Source organism: Dermacentor variabilis, chromosome 7 (genome assembly GCF_050947875.1).
Source record: "Dermacentor variabilis isolate Ectoservices chromosome 7, ASM5094787v1, whole genome shotgun sequence".
Taxonomy (NCBI): domain Eukaryota; kingdom Metazoa; phylum Arthropoda; class Arachnida; order Ixodida; family Ixodidae; genus Dermacentor; species Dermacentor variabilis.
In genome coordinates, this window is record NC_134574.1 from 34218790 (window position 1) to 34241689 (window position 22900).

At 49.0% G+C, this 22900-nt stretch overlaps 1 protein-coding gene across 2 annotated transcripts in view; it reads right to left on the reverse strand.

Annotated features, from left to right (window-relative positions):
* LOC142589001 (uncharacterized) overlaps positions 1–9170 on the reverse strand; it is a 140000-nt gene extending 130830 nt beyond the window's left edge. For both annotated transcript variants that reach the window (XM_075700797.1, XM_075700796.1), the window contains exons 1-2: positions 8964–9170; positions 4747–4847 (exon numbers count right to left, since the gene is read on the reverse strand). In XM_075700797.1, coding sequence (XP_075556912.1) covers positions 4747–4847; positions 8964–9057 — 195 coding nt within the window. In that variant the 5' untranslated portion in view covers positions 9058–9170. The remainder of the gene's footprint in view (positions 1–4746; positions 4848–8963) is intronic.
* Between the last annotated feature and the right edge of the window lie 13730 nt (positions 9171–22900).

A 22900-nucleotide genomic window follows, 5' to 3' on the forward strand; every position in this document is an offset into this window, starting at 1 on the left:
CGTTTAAAATGCCAAAATGATACATGCTTGTAATCTATTTTTTTTCAGCTGATGCCATACGGTGCAGCTTCGTACGGAAACCACGACTACTCACCTGGTGCCACAACGTTGGATAACCGCACAAGAAGCCCAACACGAGCATTTATATAGAGCGAAATAAACATTTCCTCATTTAAAAGGTGTTCTGCGTCTACTATATGAATTTGCACCTGGCGCAAGTTCGATGGAGGCTTGTAAAGATCATTCGCAATCATTTTAATTAAATAAACGATTCTGCTTCAAGATCGCGCGTCATTAAACAGCAGAAGAAAAAGAAGGGCTTTGAGTAGCGCAGTCAGTGTAGCGTGGGCCAGCTAGCATACAAGACGCGCGCGCCCAAAACCGAAACCGGAAGGAGTTAATCCCATCCACTTCGCGCGCTACGGTCAATTCGGCCGCTAGGCTTTATGGGAGTGTCCGCCCTTGTTGAATTTATTTCTCTATGCGTGCACTCTCAACATGTATATGTACGCTAACGACCGTGCTTATGCCGACGGTCAACAAAAAAGAACATGTTCGCCCAACACCACGGCATTCTTTTCCTTTGCTGGCAACATCTACGGTAACTATAACCATTGTCTTGTGCTGTGTGGGTACCCGTTCGTTTCGTCACGGACGTATGCTTAGATGCACAAGTGATTGCTGCGTGCACCATCTGCTTGCGACGTGGAAATGAATGTGCCGTGCAACGTTACTTCTACGATCCTCTTCTTCTCTATTTGCTGTCCAGGCTTTCAAACCATCAAACAGCCCGCTGCGCCTGCATTCTGGAACTGTGTTGGTATCTGAGGCAGCGCTTCAGGCATGCTCCGTCCTCGCTACATACAGTACAGTACTACATACAATACAGTACTGTACTTTTCCAGAGTGTGGCGATGACTGTATCAACTGGAACGTGTTCCATTTCGACCCAAATCTAACGTCATCTGAGAAACACTTTACGTCTCAATAACACAAAGGCGTTATTGGGCATTTGTCACAAGGTAAACACCTGCCCATTCATCAACGCCTATCCAGACATCAACGCAGCGTGGACACCTACTCTTGACGGGTCCCAAAAAAGAACACAACCTCACCATTACCTGGCAGCCTGAGCTAAGGATGAAAGGGGGGGGGGGGTCCATCCAGAGCTACCAAACAACGACGGTGACCTGTGATTCGCAGTTAATTAGACGTTTGCCAGGACGCAAACCACCACGCATTCATCACCACCTATCCAGGGGTCAACGCACCGCGGACGCCGACTATAGACGGATCCACAAAAGACCACCAACCCCATCATTACCTGACAGCCTGAACTAAGTATGAAAGGGAGGCCCCATCCAATGTTACTGAAAACAATGGCAATTCGGGATTCGTAGGTTGCGATCCTGCCGCATAACATCGGGCTGCGGAGGCGGAGTTACTGCGACGTGTTGCGACCATGGGTGTGGTATCCCAACGGAGTCGACGAGAGTGATTTGCTGCTGGACAGTCTTCAGATTCCCTATTCTACTCGCCTAAGGAAGACGACGGTGTTAAAAACGAAGACTTTTCTAGCAGTGGAAAGAGTGTCCAGATGTCATCTCGGACATTCCCCTTGCTCCTGCAAGGAGTAGGCTTCGACACTGGAGGCGTCTAACTAAGCGAATAGACCCTTCTTGCTTCATTTTCTACAACCTGACGTCGCAGTCAATGGGCTTGGTGGATTCCTTGCCCTAACGCAACCGTAAGCCGCAACAAGTCCAATATCCAAGCATTGCTGGTGTAATCCCCGAGGGAACTTGGCTCGTCGTGTTTCTGCTTTTCGACTCGCTGAAATTACAACTCAAGTGTTACAGCGTGGCATCGCACGTTGCTCGTTTAGCCCTTGGTTGCCCCGTAGTTGTCGTGAGAAAGAAGGACGGCACTACCCCATTTTGAGTAGCCTATCGCCGCGTAAACAGCACTGCCCAACCCGATGCATACCCTCTTCCCCGCCTCGGCGACGCCTCAGCGGTCAGGTATTTTACTACACTCGCCCTCCCTTCCGGCTACTGGCAGGTCGGGCTCGACAAGAATGACGCGGAAAAGACCACTTTTATTACACAGGACGGCCTCTACCATTTTAACCTCGTGCTTTTGGGCTCTCTAATTCACCTGCAACGTTCACACGACTAAGCGACCGGGTCCATGAATACTTGAAGTGATCCATGGCGTTGCTGTATTTGCGTGACATCATCAATTACGCTACCACGTTTTGCGAACCGCAACGACGTTTGGAGATCGTCTTGGGTGCTCTAGATGATGGTGGGCTCCGCATAAAGCATTCAGACTATTTCTGCGGCTATTCAGAAATTCGCTACGTGGGTCATGCTGTGAGTGCCCATCGCTCAGCCCTGACCGTTCGAAGGTACTAGCTTTAGCAAGCATACCGCCTCCTACAACAGCTAAACAAGTTGAACGTTTTTGGGCTTCGATTTATACTTGCGCCGTTTCGTCCTTGGCTTCGCTGTTCGCGATCCACCCCTGAGTGAACTTCAGATGAAAAATCAGAAGTGGCATTCGGGCCCCGACCAGGAATCAGCCCTCCAGAACATTAAGGTGCCCCTTTTGACTCCACCGGCACTCGCACACTATCAAAAAGACGCCCCTAGTATCCTCCGTACTAACTCTAGTTGTCTTGCCTTTGGGGCGGTTCTTCTACAATGCAACTCCGAAGGGAACGAGAAGCCCTTTGCCTATGCTAATCGCCGCCTCACGCAACCGGAGAGTCAGCACCACGCTTCAGAACTTGAGTGCCTCGCGGCGTCTTCCGCGAAACTTCTGCCTCGCGGCAGAAGTTTCGACGTTACGTCTACGGTAAGGATTTTACTATTGCTACTGACGAGGTTGCACTGTTTTGGCTCCAAAAAATATATAAATGCCAGACTTGCCCGGTGGGCCCTCAAACGTCAGGACTACAGCTTCACGGTCGTTCAACGAGGTGGTTCTTCTCACCAAGATGCCGACTACATTTCAAGCAAACCTGTCATTACCAAATACTGTCGCTGGCATTTGCAGTACTCGATCGCCGAACTGCACAATCAAGATACCGAAATGTTCAATTCGGTCCAGCGCCTCTATAGTAATACCGGTACACCTAAGCACCGCTTCGAGAGACCACTCATAAGCTTATACTGTTCGAGATGGCACCCTTTATCATGGACGTACAGGAAGTGAATGACACCTACTTGTGGCGCTTGTCTCCATGCGACCATCCATGTTTTTCATGTGTCACAACGACCCCTCTGCTAGCCAGCTGGGTCAGCGGGGGACTCTCGCTCGCGTACGGAACCATCCAAAACGCACGTCCCCTGCCCGTGCCAACCAGATGAAGCTTTATGTCCCTCGTGAACCCTGTACTGAACTCATGTCCTACTCTTGTGCCAACTGGAGGGAAGAGAGGGCGGAGAATCTAACGGTACCGAAGAACACCATAAGTGAAAGAAAAGGAAGAGAAGGGCAAGCAGAAATATAGTGATATCCGGTGAGGGGGCAGTTTTTTTTTTTTAGAACGGCTTAGATTCGAGTGGTGCGGTGTACTGCTTGGAACCTGTTCAGGGTGCCCGACTGTCATTACTATATTGTTTCTACAGGACTGATCATGCTTTGCTCAAGTGCTCTCTACTATGACATGTAATTGTTCATGCTTCAATATTATTACCTTTGTCTGATCACCAGTGCGCCTCGAAAGATAGCTACTTATCTAGCAATGATTGGTACATAAATGCAGATGTGCCGCAACCTAAAGCCAGCTCACCATCCCATCTCTTGTAGAGAAAAATGCGACAGCACCAAATGACCTATTGAGCGTAAAGCTGGCTCTTTAGTCGCGGAACTGCACCTCAATTCCCATTGGCTACGATGCCACATCGCGAGCGTGCCTCGATGCAGCGTAGCGGGCGAATAGGAACACTTGCTGCCTCGGCACCGCACCAGGTTTTGCGGGAGGGGAGAGGTTATCGCCGCGACGCCACGTCAGCTATCCGCCTCGATGGAGCAGATGCGGCAACTGGATGCTGCGGGGCGAGACGGGTTCTCGTCGGCGAGGAATTTGCGCGACGCCCACGTATGGTTGCCACCGTATCGCTCTCGGAAGCCGGAGCGCGGTCCGTATCTCTCTGTCTCAACCCATTGGGCTAAACTGCTAGTCGCACCTGTCGGCAGTGGTGGCCACAGCTGCTTCATGGGTCTTTCGTCGCGCAGGACGACCGTGGCGTGAAGCATCGGCACTGCAGGCTGCTGGTGCTCCTGCTGCCGCTGCTGTTGCTCCGATTGCTGCTGCTCCGAAGTACCGAACGGGAGCTAAAAGCATTTCTTGCTAGGAAACAACCATGATAACGGCGATTACTCTTTTTTTATGTAGGCCCGAAAGTAGCTATCTTCTACTGTCACCTTAGTTGGCTGAAGCTTCCGCACGCACATACGAAGACTTGTTAAGCAAGGACACCGCCAACGACACTACACCGTACAGGGGCAGCCTACTGCCGGGTGGCTAGAAGACAGACTCGGGAAAATTTTCAGCCTGCAGCGGCCACAGTTTCCTCAGCCCGTCTACGAGGCCAAGCCCAAGCATGCTTCTTTTGTTCAGCTTGACCTCGTATTGCAACGTGGCGAGTTCTGACAAGGGTTACCAGATGAATGAATTACTCGTATTGCATCAACGTGTTTCCTTTCAAATGTGAAATACTCCATGTTTGAACTCACGTGTATAAAAGAAGGCTTAATGTTCATATCCATTATTTCACTCTTGCAAGCAAAAAATGTATCTGTAGTTTCTCTTCCAGCTTTCGCCAAGTCTCTAGGGTCTGTAAAGAGATAATGTCAACACTGCACATCATTTACCAGCAAACTCTCACAGAGGAACGAGCAAGTATTCGGTAGCCTTGAGAAGGAACAATGTAGCAGTCTCATTTCCTTAAATTTCTCAATTGTACTTCCTCAGTAATATAGGTGGTGGTTCTCCTACGATATCATTAGGAAGACAGAGATAATTAGAGAATTCTGTGAGCGGACGTCGTCCTGCAGTGCACATAAAAATGTATGATGTTGGTAATATATACAAAAATAAAATAGATAGATAGATAGATAGATAGATAGATAGATAGATAGATAGATAGATAGATAGATAGATAGATAGATAGATAGATAGATAGATAGATAGATAGATAGATAGATAGATAGATAGATAGATAGATAGATAGATAGATAGATAGATAGATAGATAGATAGATAGATAGATAGATAGATATCGCAAGGAACAAGACTATGACCACGGTCCCAGCTAATATTGCATTCAAAGAACATCATGGACCAGACCGCCATAGGCAAGACGTCACAAGACCAACGTTATCGCACACCTCTCCGTCAATTCACTACTTAGACCTCGCGCCGCTTAGACAAACATGTTTAGTTCTTCTGCTGCTTTTTCTAGAGCTCGGAAATGTCGTGCGAAAGCGAATTCGAAACAAGCTGCGTGATTTTTACCATGGCGCAGCGCCATATACAAACCTAGTAAAAATATCAAACGTGCGCTTATTGTAACGAGGAACTTCGGCTTTTATCACGGGACCATCCACTTTGTCCTGCAACTGGCCGGTATGACAACCTTTAATTCCCCGAAGACATGGACAACATTTCACGTTATATGCGACTACGCGTTTCCACGACCGTCCATCTATTCCTGACACGCAGCTAGTTATGCCTTTTAACAACCATTGAATAGCTCAGCGCAGCGTGATATACAGGGTGTCCCAGCTAACGTTAGCGAGAGTTTACAAGTATGCGAATGCCACGTAACTTGACAGATCCAAGGGAATGTTATTTGCCGTCACTTGGAGGTACTTAAGTTATTTGTGTTCATTCCGCATAATTACATAATTATTCCAAATTAAATAATAATATTATCAAATATTATAATCCGATTAAAAGTGTGAATGAGAACATTGTAGAGCGACATGAAAAACTCCCCATGCAGCTTTCTGTTGTTCAATACGTGCCACATGCAAGTGTTCTCCCGAGCGTGAAAGTAGCCCGCGAATACAAGCAAAGTGCCTTGAGTGTCCAGTCGCGCGGCCATTTTGCGTGCACTTGCGGGCTTTTTTCAAGCTCGGAAAAGCACTTTTATGTACCATGCGTTCAGCGACAAAAAGCTTTATCAGGAGTTTTTCCTGCCGCTTTATAATTTTCTTATTGGCACGTTTCATCTAATTATATTATTTGATAAGTTGATCAATAATAAGTAAGACCAATTACCTGATTCGGCAGAATGAAAAACAATAGCTTGAGTACCTACAAGCGACGGCAAACAACATTACTTTCGGGCTGTCTAGCTACGTCACATTCGCATATTTTTAAACTATGGCTAAAGTTAGTTGGGATCGCCTGTATAAGCGAAGACCACTGGTGGCTTACCGATTACCTGCTCTACAAAAGCCTATACTGTGATCCTAGTACCCGCCGCTATGACTTAGCGGCTATGGTGTTGCACTGCTAAAGAGGCCGCACAATCGAATCCCGGCCGCGGCGGCCGCATCTTGATGGGGGCGAAATGCAAAAGCGTCCGTGTCCCGTGCCATGAGGGCAGGTTAGAGATCTCCGGGTGGCAAAAAATTAATGCGAGTCCCCCCACTATGGAGCGCCTCATAATCAAATCGTGTTTTTGGCCCGAAAAACCCCAGAATTCAGTTCAATGATCCTACTAGTGATGTCAAAGCATTTGAAGATACTACAAAACATCTGGTAAAACATAAGCGATAACACTGGAGAGTCACGTTATACTAAAATGAAATTGTGATATTTTACTTGCCAAAACCACGATCTGATTATGAGGCCCGCCGCTGCGGTGAACTCCTGAAGTTTGGACCACCTGGGGTTCTTTAATGTGCACGTAATCTAAGTACACAGGTGTTTTCGCATTTCGCCCTCATCGAAATGCGTCCGTCTCTTCCGGGATTCGATCCCGCGACGTCGTTGTTAATAGCCCAACAGCATATCCACTAAGCAATCACGGTGGGTGGGGCCTCAGGTGCATCACTTAATCGAGTGCATGACCAGTTGTATTTGCTGCCAAAATTCATTAAGTAACTGTCCAGGTCACCTAATTGTTTAGGGCATTATCACTGCCAAGGAGCAAATTTCGCATTACGTTATTACCATAACCAGCTGAATTCAATATAGTTTGTTCTTCTCTAAGGTGGCAAGTTGGGCTAGTTGGTATGGTTTCATTGGCATATGATGGCATGACACACGAAACACAATACGAGCGCTGACTTCCAAATGCAACTTTAATGCCAAGCCCAGGCAAATATACATAATTCTCTGGGCGTGCGTAGATTGGACCTGTAGGAAAATGACAAGAATATCAACACATTTTTAAGCACTGAATTTCCTTATAATGCAAGAAAATCGAAGGCTGCCCACTCCTAGGCGTGGTCTCCACTCGACATTTTTTTTTTCTTTCGTAGCTCACGCGCGCGAGCAAGCGTCTGACAACGGCTACGCAGCTTCGCGTGTCTGCGCCGTTGCCAAAACGTACATACGCGGGCCGGAAGCCTGCTGGCCTACAGTTCGAGCGCACTGCGAAGAGAGTGCGGAGTTGGCGCCTTCGCAAAATGAAAAAAGCTCTCCCTCACCACGCTGCTGCATGCCACGTTCAACGCGCCGAACTATACACAGGGGGCCAATGCTCGGCGTTTCTGGCGTCGTCAGCAAGACGTATCCGACTTCGTTGGCCACTTCCTGGCACGCTAACAGCACCAGGCTATAAACTGCCCCTGAAAGATTTGTAACGGCAACACGCCGTCATGTCGGAAGACAGCTGTCGACGTCGAAAATCAACTGTACGTACTACGTCTCGCGTATCAATGGCGGATCTTAGTAGCACCGGCCAACTTTTCTCAGATATTGTCACATTGTATGATGCTCAACACGGAAGCGAACACTGATTCAAATAACTAACTGTTTATTGGGCGAACTTGCGCTTATCAAAACAAGTAACACTCAGGCGCGAAGACAGCGGCAAGCAAAGTAGGCCATCGTTGAAAATCTGATGTGCGGGTCAAGCGCATCGAGTTCTATACATGACTCGTCGAAGATTCCCGCGTAAGTGCAGGTGCCCGCGTACATTGCACCAAATACTACACAATTCGGGTCGCGCTTAAAGTCAGATTGCACAAGGTTTGGTGACAACAGACAACGGACATAACTATCGATAACGTTCGGGAAACTTCCGACACGTGCAGGCCTATCCTGTGCCGAGTGATTACGTTTAACTTTTCTTAGCCGGTGAAGTTTGGTCACCGGAGCAAAATAAAGAAGCACAGGTGTCGTAATCCATTTTCATGCTGGACACGTGTCCAGACACTTAGGGGAAATAAATGTCAAGCTATAGTCTACATCGAAACTTCAAGCAGAAAGCGCGAAAATCGAACAAGGACAGTATAGATAACAGGCCTAGCACAGCCTAGCACTCTGTTTTCATTACGAACCTAAACCAACTGGCCCAATTTGCTGCATTACTAGGCATTTCGCCCGCCGTTGTGGATTAGTGGCTACTCCGTTGCCCAACTACGCACAAGCCCGTGGTATCAAATCCTGGTTGCGGCGGCCACATTTCTATGAAGGAAAACTGCAAGAGAAGGCTCGTGCACCTTTCACTGGATGCATGTCGAAGAACCCCAGGTAATCAAAATTTATCCGGAGTGCATCTACGGCACGTGTCATACCATGGCTTTGGTAGGTGAAAAATGATGAATTTCATTTTAACTACGCGTAGGCCGTCGATTAGTGCAGTGCAAGAAGGAGAAACTCGGGTATGAACAGAAATGCAGCCTTGCCGAGAGGCCACGCACCTAAATGTGCGCTGAACCGGTAAAAAAGGAAAACAATGCACTGTGCTGTAAAATGATCAGGGAGAGTCTTACTCAGCTTAGAATTGCAGGGATCCATGGGCGTTGCCCAAATTATTGAAAGCGGCAGTAGTACTTCCATCAGTAGAATTTTCATTGCCGCAGGCATACTTTTGCGACCAATCAGACGATGGAACGTGGGCGCCTTTTTGAAATGACGTCCGAGCTTCCTAGTGCTACAGCCTGTTTCAGATAACAGAATGGTCTTCCCGCGTAGCTTTATAGAGTTTAACTGGAAAGTGCGAAGCTCTACTTTCAATAAGAGTAACGGGAATAAAACTGACAAGCCTCATCGGTCTTCACTGGCTTCCTCGTTGCGAACATATTTGCTGCTGTAACATGTCTCGTAAGGCGGCGTTGACGATCAATCATTTGTGTTTGTACATCGCACTGAGTGCTGCACAGCGCGTGCAGGATGGCAAGTCTGTTTTTTTCTTGATTTACCCCTTTATTAATGTTATTGTCAAGGACGAACTGGCTACAATAATTCCACCATCAATCTGGCCCTTTGTTTTGTAGCGTATGCGCCTGCAACTAAGAACCGGCGTGCTGGACCATGTGGCAGGCGATGATGGATGGCCTGTACTATAGCCGCTCCTGTTTCTGGAAACGCGCCTATGTACAGGACACGTATTTTGCGCCAGCTTCACTTCCTTTATGAGCAAGATCTCAGACTTAACGGAACCTAATTCACGACTTGAAACACGGAAAGCAGCGGAGCATCTCCCGCTCAGCTAAGCCTTCCGGCATTTTTTTTTTCAAGTATCATTGGCAGATGTAATGAATGAATAGAATTTATTGATAGGAAAGACAGAGAGGTCGATCTGAGCTAGTGCGCTCTAGTCTGCTACTCTGCACTGGGGAAGAGGGAAGGTGAGTGAAAGTATTGGGATGGATGATGATGATAAGAGAAGTGGTGAGTTCTTATGTAGATGAGACAGTTGCCTCGCTAGAGCCGCTCGTCGAGCTTGGTGTCCTGCAGGAACTTCAACAATACTTTTGTTGCACGCATTGAAATTGCAGTGTCAGGCCATGGGCCGAGGATAGCTTCCTCCGACAGTAGTTGTCTGCCAACGCTGGCTAGGAAACTGTCTAACGTCCTTCGCTCCAGCATATGTGCCGGGCAGTCGCACAGTACCTGTTGCAGTGTTTCGGGCATCTGGCAGTGTACACAATCAGGGCTGTTCGATTGGCCGATGAGGTGTGCGTAGCGACGGGTGAAAGCAACGCCGAGCTGAATCCTGGGTAGCAATGATGTTTTGCTCCGTGTAAGTTTCGAGGGCAAACAGAATTTACCGTCTGGGTCAATCATATGTAGATGTCTGTGAATGTTATCAGAGTGGGCTCTGTAAGCCTTTGTAAGGTCCTGCATGAGTACCTTCATCATGGAGTTGGTGTCAGGTCGCGAGTAGGCAATCCGTATTTCATCAGAGGAAGAGGAGGCCGATCTTGCCTCACTGTCAGCGAGTTCATTACCAAAAACACCACAATGGCTAGGCACCCATTGAAAGGTGATCACGTGGCTACTTAACTCGGCACTGTGATGAAGTTCGACGATTTCCAGCACGAGCAGATAGTATGGTCCTTTCTTTAAAAAGTATTTTAGCGCCTGTAGCGCTGATTTGGCATCGCACAATATCGTCCGTTTATGGGGTGTCTGCGTTCTCATAAAACGGACAGCGTCCCGTATTCCCGCAAGTTCCGCAGCCGTAGATGTCGATTTGTGGTCTAATCAAAATTGTTGAGTAATTCCAAGTTGTGGGATGACAAATGCGGCCGTTGTGGCAGATGGCATGACCGAACCATCGGTATAGACTTGTACAGTCCCACTATATAATGTAAATGTATGGGACAGGGTGAGCTGCTTCAAGCCAATGGAGGAAACGGGAGATTTCTTCCTAATTCCGGGTATCTGAAGCCTCATTAGTGGTCTTGGCAATGTCCATGGAGGTGTCGCGGGGATGTCGGTGGCCTGGAATCTTGCAGGTACAATGCTTGCGTGACATGCAATAGCTTTAGAAAAAGCACAGTCAAGGTTGGTGCTTGGAAGTGTTGACAGTGGATGGTGTGAGTTTCTGGTTAGCAGGCGAAGATAGGTTCGCACAGGCTCACAAGACCTGTATATGTCGATAGGACAAGCCTGTGCTTCCGCTATTGTGCCCTTAGTTGACTTGCAGCGTGGCAAGCCAAGACATATCCGTAGTGCTTGTGCCTGAAGGCTCTCCAGCGTGCGTATAGAAGATGACCCCATGTTAGATAACACAGGAATGCTGTAGCGTATGTAGCCCACAAAAAGTGGCTGGTACACTTGGAGCAAACTTCACTCAGAGGAGCCCCATCTCAGTCCTGATATTACACGAAGAACATGTATAAAGTTGGTCAGTTTGACCCTAAGCGCAGTAACATGTTTGGTCCAAGAAAGACTGCGGTCTATTATCACGCCAAGATATCTCTGGTGGGTGACTAAAGGGAGCGCCGTTCCATCGACAACGATTGGATAATGTGACATTGATTTGCGCGTGAATGCCATGACTGCGCACTTAGTTGCTGAGAGTTGCAGGCTTTTACGGCGCACGTACTTCGCCGTTATGGTAGCCGCACGCTGGAGCCTTGCAAGCACTTGTGGACGTGTGACCCCAGATGACCAAATACAGATATCATCCGCGTACGTACTGATACGCGCTGTTTCAGGTAGCTCGTCTGCAAGGCCCACGAGTATGATATTGAACAATATTGGGCTAAGGACACCACCTTGCGGAACACCCCTGCGAACGTCATGTCTATCAGTCTCGCCATCCGAAGTGGACATGAAAATGGTGCGGCCACTGAGGTAACTCTGCAGCCATGCATACATCCGGCCACCAACACCAATATCCTCAAGCGCCTGAAGAATCGAATGGTGGAAGACGTTGTCGTAGGCACTTATGATATCCAGAAATATTCCGCATACCAGACGACGGCGTCTCTTTTTCTGTTGAACAGAAGATACTAGGTCGATCACACCATCAATAGATGATCGGCCTCTTCTGAATCCATTGATGAAATCAGGAAGTCCACCACTTTTCTCGAGTAGCCATTCCATTCTGCTCAGTACCATCCGCTCCATAACTTTACCGACACAGCTTGCCAAGGCTATTGGCCGATAATGTGAGAGATCATGTGGCCATTTCCCAGGTTTCAGCAAAGCCACAAGACGACTGTACTTCCAGTGATTAGGCACAGTTGCTGTGTCCTACGTACAGTTGTAGAGCGCCAGGAGAATTTCTCGAGCTTCTACTCCAAGATGACTAATCGCGGAGTATGTGATTCCGTCTGGTCCTGGACAAGTTGACCGGCGGGAAGAAGATATCGCAGCGTCGAGCTCGTGCATAGTAAAAGGCTCGTCCAGACGGTGATCACTAGATGACGGGAAAGTCAGTCGTGAATAAGTTGGTATATCGTTCGATGTGCTCACGAATAATTTGCAGAAGTCATCGGCGACCTCAACTTCACGCCGGCCTTGCCGTATGGCCACAGCGCTGAACGGGTGAAGCTGTTGTGGAGGCGAGCGAAGGCTTCGTACAATTTTCCAAATTCTAGAGAGAGGTTTTCTCGGATCCAGAGAGCCACAGAATGATCTCCAGTGCTGTTTGTCAAGCTTGTCCAGGTGGCGCAGGACATGTCACTGAGCCCGGCGTGATGCAGTGACGTCTAATGGTGATTTGGTCCTTCTGTATTTCCGTTCTGCTCGACGCCGTATCGCGCGAAGTCGCTCGTACTGGTCATGAATAGATGATCTAGGTGAAGGGGCGCTGAGGTGTTTTGTTGTGTCACGTAAAGTTGCCGCGATGACATCTTCAATATTGGATGGTGCTTGTATGGCTTGACATGTGGTGGTCACAGATTCTCGAAATGTTGGCCAATCGATAGAATGCACAGTGTGCGGAGCTGGGGGATGTAACCATTTCAACTGAACATATGTTGGTAGATGGTCACTTCCATGGGTGTCGAGATCAGTACACCATCGTGTAGCAGACAGCAGGCTTTTTGAAACAAACGCAATGTCAAGACAACTGCTGTAGTAAGAGCCTCGAAGGTATGTTGGCGAGCCATCATTGATCACCATCAAGCCTTGACTAAGCATGAAGTCAGCCAAGTCTCTACCGCGGGCGTTCCTCGAAGCAGAGCCCCACATGGGATGGTGAGCATTAAAGTCACCGATGACTATGTGGGGACCCGGACAAGCTTTCTGTGTGGACAGCAAATATGAACAGTCTATGCTCGATGTTGTGAGTATATACCCGCCAATTACTGAGTGTGTGCACCGCTTGTACTTCAGCGTTATGCAAACGTACTCGTTGGAAGAGTGTGCAGGAATGTCTTTACGAAGGCACGTTAAATTCCGACGAACAAAAGTGAGCACTTTGCTTAAATTGTGATCATTCCTTGACCACAGTGGCACATATCCAGATACGCGTAGTAAAGACGTCATGTTTGGTTCACATATTACAGCCATGGGAAACTGGTATTTGAACATCCATTGCCGAAAGTCTGCGAGGCGGCCTCGTAGGCCTCTGGCATTCCACTGCATTGTTGCAGATCTTCGTAATTGGTTTTCAAAAGAGAGCGCCATAATGCCTTATTGTAGAGCCGCGAGGAGTGGTTCCAAAGCATCGACAACATGTAGCGCGGTCTTAGCAACCAGCGTATGTAGTCCGCAGAGACGTGAACGCATCGTAGTTATCAGGTGTTGCAGCATACTTCGTAAATTTTCATTTTCTGTCTTATCATTCTCAACCACCTTTGCAGACACATCACCCGACGCTTTTAAGCCTGTTTGTTTGGGTGGGAGCGACGGCCAGTCAATGTCAGAGTCGGTCGGCGTAAGCGTCGTTTTATGCAGCGCATGTGTTCCACGTGCTGCTGCCGAAGAAGGTACGTCGGGCCCGCATCTTGATCGCAGAAGCAAACTTGGCAAGCGAGGAGTTTGCCATGCGGCCGATGGTCCATCTGTACGGGAAGTACTCTTGTCTTGCTGGCGTCTGTGTCGCGATCGACGTCTGCGGCGGCGTATCGATGTAGCAGCCTGTCTGTGAGTGGAGTTGTCCCGCACCATCTTTCGAAGCACTGACATTTCGTCCTTGATTTTCTGGCAGTCTTTTGATGTTGCTTCATGTGGACCGGCGCAATTAGGACATTTTAGAGCAGTAGCATCGCAGCTATCATTTTGATTGGGCCCTCCACACCGTTGGCATGTTACGCCGCCCTTGCAAGCTGCGCTCACGTGTACTGTTTTGAAACACTTCCGACACTGCACCAGTTTTGGCACGTAAGGGCGCACACGGTATCTTACGTATCCTACTTTTACGTAGTCAGGTAATGTTTCAGAGTCAAAGACTATTTTAATACACCGGGATTGACCGAAGCGGTGAATCTGCACTATTGGTGCGGTGGAATTCATAAGCCTCTGGAGGTCAGTGTCTGCGATTTCTTTGTCCACTTCAAAAATAACGCCAGTAGAGGTTCCTTTTCAATACGCATAGAAGGAGCAGACTGCGATATTTCCTAGTAGTGTGGCAGCCTTTAGCGTATCCAGAATTGACTTGTTGTTCACGTCAACCGAAAGGATGTTCCTCCGTGCGTTAATTCTGATCTTGCTGACTAAGCCTGGCGCAATTTGCTCAAACTACTCTGTTAAGCTCTGCCTGTTCAAGGTATTCAGATCGTCAGTAGCTGTGGTAGGGACGTAAGCAACAGCGAATGATGGCTTACCAGTGTCCTGCCTGGGCAACGATTCACTGTCTGTTGATGTCCTCCTGAGTTTTCTCTTCAAATGGCGACCCAGGGCAAGCGTGAAATCGTTTTCCGATTCCATTTCTTCAACCGTTGAGCTGTCGGAAGATTCAAGGGCGACAGTGGAAGGGCCAGTGCGGTCACTTGTCTTCGATGCAGCCAGTGGTGGACGACCAGGGTCAAACGCTTGGTTGGGATTCCTATCCCCCATCGTGGAGGATGACGTTGTGCTCTTTGCACAGCCTCTGATGTTGAAAAACGTCCGAGACGCAGGAAAATGAAGAGACCACAGCTATAGGCGTTCTTCTTCTGAGGCACTTCTTCTTCCTCCGTTGGCAGATGTAACTTCTCGATAATATAGGGCAGGAAATCGGGCTAGTTATAATGTTTAGAAAGATGTAAGCCAAACAATATATTGTAAGAATGTATACAAAGGTCTAAACTTTTAGCCAGAAGTTCGTTCATTTTCTGTCGTCTTTTTACCTCTGCATCACTTTTTAGGCAAAACATGTATTTGTGTAACTTTTTGCTAGTTTAAAATGCCTTTCGGTTTATTCCAGGTGATCTAACTCGATCGAGACATGTTTTATCCGCTGTGGTAGCGTAGTGGCTTTGGCATTGCTCTGCTAACCAAGAGGATGCGGGATCAAATCCCGGCCAAGGCGGCCACATTTCGATGGCGGCAGAATGCAAAAACAAATTCATGTACCCTGCATTGGCTGTACGTTAAAGAACCCCGGTGGCCGAAATTAATCCGACCTTCCCCATTACGGAATGCCTCATGACATGATTTTGGCAGATTTCTTGGTTTTGTCATGGTTTCACCTCTCAAGAGTAATTTAGGCAGACAAAAAGTTTAGTCGTAGCTCATTCTCCGAAAGCTCTATAGTATCTGCCTGGTTTAGTAGGGTTCACTCTTGGCATCACTTCTTGGGCTCTGAAGCTCGCAGAGCAGATATAGAAGCTAAATAAAAACTGAACCGTGATTCGTGGGTAGCATGCTTTCTCGTCAATTTCTGCATTTGCTTGCAAAATAAAACTCCCTTCCCCCGTAGGAAAACGCGACACTTTCGTACATGTATTTTGCGCCATAGTTGCACAGACGTGATGTCATATTGTCACGTGGTGGTGACGTTGAAGAACACAGTACCAATACTGTGATAGACAAAACTAACTTTTATTGGGCGAACCTGTCACCACAAAAACAGGCTACACTTATAGCACAACGATAGCGGCGAACACTGTCGGCGATCGTCGAAAATATGATCAGCGAGTCGAGCGCGTCGGCTTTTATACAGCAGTTGTCGAATGTTCCAGAATAATCGCTTGGAGCAGCGTGTCTTCCACAAAGTTCTACACCATTCGCGTCACGCGATCAAATGAGACAACATAAGGTTCAGCGACAACAGACAACGGATAGAAGCATCGATAACATTCCAGTAACTTCGGATGCATGCAGGCGCGTTCCGCGCTGTGCGTTAACATTTGTTAGCCGGCGAAACGTGTCGCCCGATAAAGACAAGTACACGTGTCAATACCCCCCTCTTAAAGAGCATCGACCCGATGCTGCAAACAAACGAAAGTAATATAAAGAAAACACTCGTAGCAAAGAAAACAACAAAAATAAGGAAGTTCGTCAGTGTCCGTAAAAGGGTTTAAGGCGCACCACGTGGACCACTTGAGATCGTGCGCGGCGCCGCTGTGAATGCGAAATGCCGTCTGGCACGACCTCATAGTCCAGAGCGCCAATACGTCGGATGACCTTGTAGGGTCCGAAATAGCGTTGGAGTAGTTTGTCACTGAGTCCTCGTCGGCGTATCGGAATCCATACCCAAACACGGTCGCCGGGCTGGTACTCGACGAAGCGTCGTCGGAGGTTGTAGTGCCGGCTGTTGGTCCTCTGCTGCTTCATCCGTAGGCGGGCGAGCTGTCGGGTATCTTCGGTGCGCTTGAGATAGGTAGCAACGTCAAGATTTTCCTCGTCAGTGACGTGCGGCAGCATGGCATCGAGCGTCGTCGTCGGGTTGCTGCCGTAAACCAGCTTAAATGGCGTGATCTGTGTTGTTTCTTGCACCGCAGCGCTCCGTGAGAACATTCGTCTGCGGATGGTATGCAGTTGTCCTCCTGAGACTTGTCTGGCTTTATTGCTGAATGGCTTGCGTGAGCTCTGCTGTAAAAGCCGTTCCTCTGTCGGTGATGAGGACTTCTGGAGCACCATGTCACAGCAGGATGTTCTCGACGAAAAATTTCGCCACTTCGGCTGCGCTGCCTTTCAGTAGGGCTTTAGTTTCAGCGAAGCAGGTGATATAAACCGTCGCCACGAAGATCCACTCATTTCGGGAAGTTGATGTCGCAAACGATCCGAACAAGTCCATCCCGATCTGCTGAAAAGGTCAGTAAGGAGTCTTAATCGGCTGCAGTAATCCCGCTGACCTTGTCGGTGGTGTCTTGCGTCGCTGACAGTCTCGGCATGTCCTGACGTAACGGACGACATCGGCGGTTAGGTGCGGCCAGTAATACCTTTCCTGTATCCTCGACAGCGTCCGGGAGAAATCAAGGTGCCCAGCAGTCGGATCGTCATATAGGGCGTGCAGTACTTCTGCACGCAGCGACGACGGAACAACAAGAAGGTAGTTGGCGCGGGCTGATGAGAAGTTCTTCACGCGTAGGTTGTTTTGAAGCGTGAACGAAGACAATCCACACTTAAATGCCCTAGGGACAACGTCGGTGTGCCCTTCCAAATACTCGACTAGGGCTTTTAGCCCCGGGTCCTCTCGTTGTTGTTTGGCGAAGTCTTCCGCGCTTATTATTCTAAGGAAGGCGTCGTCATCCTCGTCATCTTGCGGCGGCGGGTCAATGGGGGCGCGTGATGGGCAATCGGCATCTGAGTGTTTTCGTCCGAAATTGTATGTTACAGTGACGTGGTATTCTTGTAGTCTGAGGCTCCACCATGCCAGCCGTCCTGAGGGATCCTTTAATTTCGCTAGCCAACACAAGGCGTGATGGGCGCTGATGACTTTGAATGGCCTGCCATATAGTTAAGGGCGAAATATCGCTGTAGCCCAAACGATGGCGAGGCATTCCTTTTCGGTTGTAGAATAATTGCCTTCTGTTTTTCACAACGACCGGCTAGCGTAAGCTATCACATGTTACGTCCATCTTTTCTCTGGACTAGAACGGCACAGAGGCCGTGCTCGTCAAAGTGCGCAAGTACGGGCAGCGACTGCATGCGTCGTTTGAGTTCTCGAAATGCGTCAGTCTGCGGCGTTTCCCGCTTGAACTCGACGTTACATTTAGTTAGTTGCCTCAGCGGCTCAGCGATGCGTGAAAAGTCCTTGACAAATCGCCTGTAGTAGGCACACATGCCAAGAAATCTACGCACTGCCGTCTTGTCGATGGGCTGTGGGAACTTTGCTATGGCAGCTGTCTTCTGCGGGCCGGGGCGGACACCAGACTTGCTGATGACGTGGCCTAGGAAAAGAAACTCATCGTAGGCGAAGCGGCACTTGTCTGGCTTCAGAGCGAGCCCTGATGACTTGATGGCCTCGAGTACTGTTGCAAGCCGGCTAAAGTGATCGTCGAAATTTCCGGCGAAGACAACGACGTCATCCAAGTAAACGAGGCAGGTCTACCACTTCAATCTTGCTAAAACCGTGGCCATCACGCTTCTGGAACGTTGCAGGCGCCGAGCGCAATCCAAATCACATAACCTTGAACTCGTAGAGGCCATGTGGGGTGACGAAGGCGGTCTTTTCACGATCTCATTCGTCGACTTCTATTTGCCAATAGCCGGACTTGAGGTCCATCGACGAGAAGTATTTAGCGTTGCAGAGCCGATCCAATGCGTCGTCTATCCGTGAGAGGGGGTATACGTCCTTCTGCGTGATCTTGTTCAGACGACGATAATAGATGCGGAAACGTAGGGTTCCATCCCTTTTCTTCACTAAAACAACTGGAGAAGCCCACAGGCTTTGCGATGGCTGGATGATGTCGTCGCGCAGCATTTCGTCGACTTGTTCTCTTATAGCTTCACGTTCCCGCGGCGAAACTGGGTAAGGGCTCTGGCGGAGTGCTCGAGCGCACTCATCGATGATTACGCGATGCTTGGCGACTGGTCTTTGTCGAATCCTCGATGACGTCGACAAGCAGCCTTTCTATCGTGGGAGCAGACTTCTGAGCTGCTGTTGCTTAATCATAGGGAGCTTTGGATTAATGTCGTAGTCTGGTTCGGGAACCATGCTTGTCGGGTTAGATGCGGCGGAATCCGAGAGGACAAACGCATTACTTGTTTCCAGAATTTCCTCGATGTACGCGATCGTAGTGCCCTTCTTGATGTGCTTGAACTCCTGACTGAAGTTTGTCAGCAACAATTCAGTTTTCCCTCCATACAGTCGAGCGATCCTCTTGCGACGCAAATTTCACCGTCTAGCAGTAGACGTTGGTCGCCTTCGATGACGCCTTCTACGTCAGCGGGTGTTTCGGTGCTGAGCGAAATAACGCTGGAGCGAGGCGGGATGCTCACTTGGTCTTAAAGCACACTCAAGGCGTGGTGACTACGAGGGCTCTCCGGCTGTATCGCTTTATCTTCCGACAGTGTTATTGACTTCGACTTGAGGTCGATGATTGCGCCGTGTTGGTTCAGGAAGTCCATACCGAGAATGACGTCTCGTGAACACTGTTGGAGGATAACGAAGGTGGCAGGGTAAGTCCGGTCATGAATGGTTATTCTTGCCGTGCAGATTCCAGTGGGCGTTATGAGGTGTCCTCCAGCAGTCCGAATTTGAGGGCCTTCCCATGCGGTCTTAGCTTTCTTCAACTGGGCGGCGATGTGTCCACTCATGACGGAGTAATCAGCTCCTGTGTCCACTAAGGCCGTATCTGCGTGGCTGTCGAGAAGCACGTCGAGGTCGGTGGTTCTTTGTCTGGCGTTGCAGTTAGGTCTTGGCGTCGAATCACGGCTGTGTCGTGATGAACTGAATCTAAAACGTCGCGTGGTCAAGTCGTCTTACGTCGGTGCAGTCTTGGCTTCCTGACTTCGTCAGGACGGCGGCGTGTCATTATGTCGTCGAGATGGTCTCTTCGTCGTCTTCGTCGGCGGCGAAGGATCTTCGTCAGTTCGATGAATAGCAACCGCACCTCCATCGGTTGCTGCTTTTAGTTTTCCGGATATGGGCTCGCAGAGTGGCCCCGGGCTGCGCCGGTGTATGGTCGGCGCTGAGGCGACAGGTAGCGGCCTGGTGACGGCGAACGCGACGGCCGTCGAGGTCTCCACCGACTGGCGGCCAGGTAGTCGGCGATATCGCGAGGTCGTTCGCCAATCTGTGGTCGTGGCGCGTTAACGGCGAACCCTCGGAGTCCTATCTCCCGGTATGGGCATCGGTGGTAGATGTGCCCGGCTTCTCCGCAGCGATAGCAAAGCGGGCGGTGTTCGGGAGCGCACCAAACGTCAGTCTTCCTTAGAACGCCGCGTGAGATGACGGCTTGGCGTGCTGACGGCGGGGGTGGTGGACGACGGAACTGTGTCGTCACTGGGCCCTGCCGTGGGCGCGGAGGGGGAACGTGAAGGCGGACTACAGCGGCGTAACTCATTGCTTGCGGCTGAGGCTGTGGCGATTCAGGGCGTACTCAGAGTTGTTGCTGGAGCTCCTCACGTACGGCGTCGGAAATCGGTGCCACTTGAGGCTGTAATGAAGGCAACAGCTTCTGTAGTTCCTCCCGCACGACCACTCTGATAGTCTCGCGCAGGTCGTCGGTGGCCAGTGATGCAACTCCGGCATAGTTTGTCGAGTTCGTGCCGTGGTTGAATTGCCGGTTCCGCATTTCCAGTGTCTTTACGATGCTAGTGGCCACGTGAAGAAACTAGTTGACGGCCTTCTGTGGGCTTCGTACCATTCCGGCGAAAAGTTCGTCTTTTACACCACGCATCAGGCGGACTTTCTTCTCCTCGGACATTTCCGGGTCGGCGTGGCGGAATAGGCGGCTCATTTCTTCTGTAAAGATCGCGGTTGTTTCATTAGGTAGCTGCACCCGGGTTTTTAACAGCGCTTGGGCTCGTTCTCGGCGTACGACGCTTGCGAATGACTGCAAGAAGCTGCTTCGGGACAGCTTCCAGGTCGTTAAGGTGGCTTCTCGGTTCTCGAACCACGTCCTGGCGGAGTTTTCCAATGCGAAGAAGACATGTCGCAGTTTGTCGTCGCTGTTCCAGTTGTTAAAAGCAGCGACCCTCTCGTATGTCTCAAGCCAGCTTTCCGGGTCCTCGAACGTTGAACCGCGGAACGTCGGAGGCTCCCTCGGCTGCTGCAGCACGATGGGGGACGCTGGGGCTGCCATTGGGCTGGACTTGATGGCGATCTTCCTGGTCGTCTCAGGCAAAAGTCCGTGATCCGTCGGCACTCCTTGCAGCCTACGGCTACCTGACTGGTCCTTGGCGACGTTGGTGTTCTATTTGCGGTCCGGGCTTGGATCACGGCTTGGCGGGGGCGTCCGATATATGAACGAAAAGCACCTCCTCCAGATGTGACGTGGTGGAGACGTTGAAGAACACAGTAGCAATACTGTTAAAGACAAAACGAACTTTTCTTGGGCGAACCTGTGCCCACAAAAACAGGCTACACTTATAGCAGAACGATAGCGGCGAACACTGTCGGCGATCGTCGAAAATCTGATCAGCGGGTCGAGCGCGTCGGCTTTTATACAGCAGTCGTGGAATGTTCCAGACTAATGGCTTGGACCAGAGTTGAAATCAGATAACACAAGGTTCGGCGACAAGAGACAGCGGATAGAAGCATCGATAACTTTTCAGAACATTCGGATGCATGCAGGTGCGTTCCGCGCTGTGCGTTAGCATTTGTTAGGCGGCAAAATGTGTCCCGAGATAAAGACAATTACACGTGTCAATATGTTACGTGACGTCACAGCGTGACATAATCGGTTGCATTGTATTTCTAAGAATAATAATTTTTTTTTAACTGCGTACGGAAACACGTCAGACTACGCCATGTTGGCGTTTCTGTCTCTGGCGCATGCGATGAATTGTTATTTCGGTTAATTACAATTCAAAAGCCTCAATTGAGACCTCGGCGCAATGTATTCATACTGTCGAACTGACTTTTCCAGCACCAAATTTACACAGTGCGACTTTGTGTACGAATTCGGCGAATGACTAAACTGTTCGGACAGGTGTAACTTGCCTTTTTGTTCTGTCGCAGTTTGGCGCAAATAAATTATAATGCACAATAATTGTAACGCACTAGCGAAATCACATAGCCACCCATGCTCAAATACCACTGATTTATTGTTTAAGTCTTGGCTCTCAATTGAAATGACGTGATAGCAGGAGCCCGATCTGTAAGTTTAGCCAAATATATTTCCAAATGTCCAGACTTATTGCGCACAGAATTTGAACAGTTCTTCTGTTAAGACCGAGGCAACATTATCGCACTGTATTATTTAGGTTTTCGACACTTTGCGAGACCACTGTCATCAAGGATGAGGAAGAAGACGTTCCGATGACTACCTGACCAAAGTGGTTCGTATACTTCACGACCTATTTTAGGACGATGCGCCTTTAGTAGCTCGGCAAAGCTCGACTCTCGGGATAACGCAACTGCGGTAGTCAAGGACTCTGACAAGTGTGTACGTGGTCATGGGCGCTGTATGAACAAAACGATGCACCCGTAATCAAGTGAACTGACTTTATTTAATCAGAGTGAGTAGCCACATTTTATGATTTCTAACGTGCCACTCTCCGTGTCACGCAACCTGAGCTCTCACAACAGACGATTCCTGTTTGAACATTTAAAAACACGTAGCACCTCGGTGGCATGTAAAGATGAGGGGCAGGTTACGACTAATGCATAGAGCAGACTGCGATATTTCTAGACAATTTCGACCCTTGCAGTAAATTATGCACATAAGTACTCCAGAGATTTATGACTGTGCCTTAATAGCGGCGCAAAATTTAGCCTACGGCCCCGTCATGCATAATGTCACTACCAAAAGAACAATTTTCCAACAAGGGGGCAAACTACGGAAACTTTGCATGAGAAGTTAAATCCATGTCCATCAAATTAAGACGTTGTTGAAAATGCCTTTAGTAAATACTTGGAAGCGTTATATAGTTATGTTACAGTATGTTTCTCAGTGGCCCGAAGGAGCACTACGTTGTACCAAGCTTATAT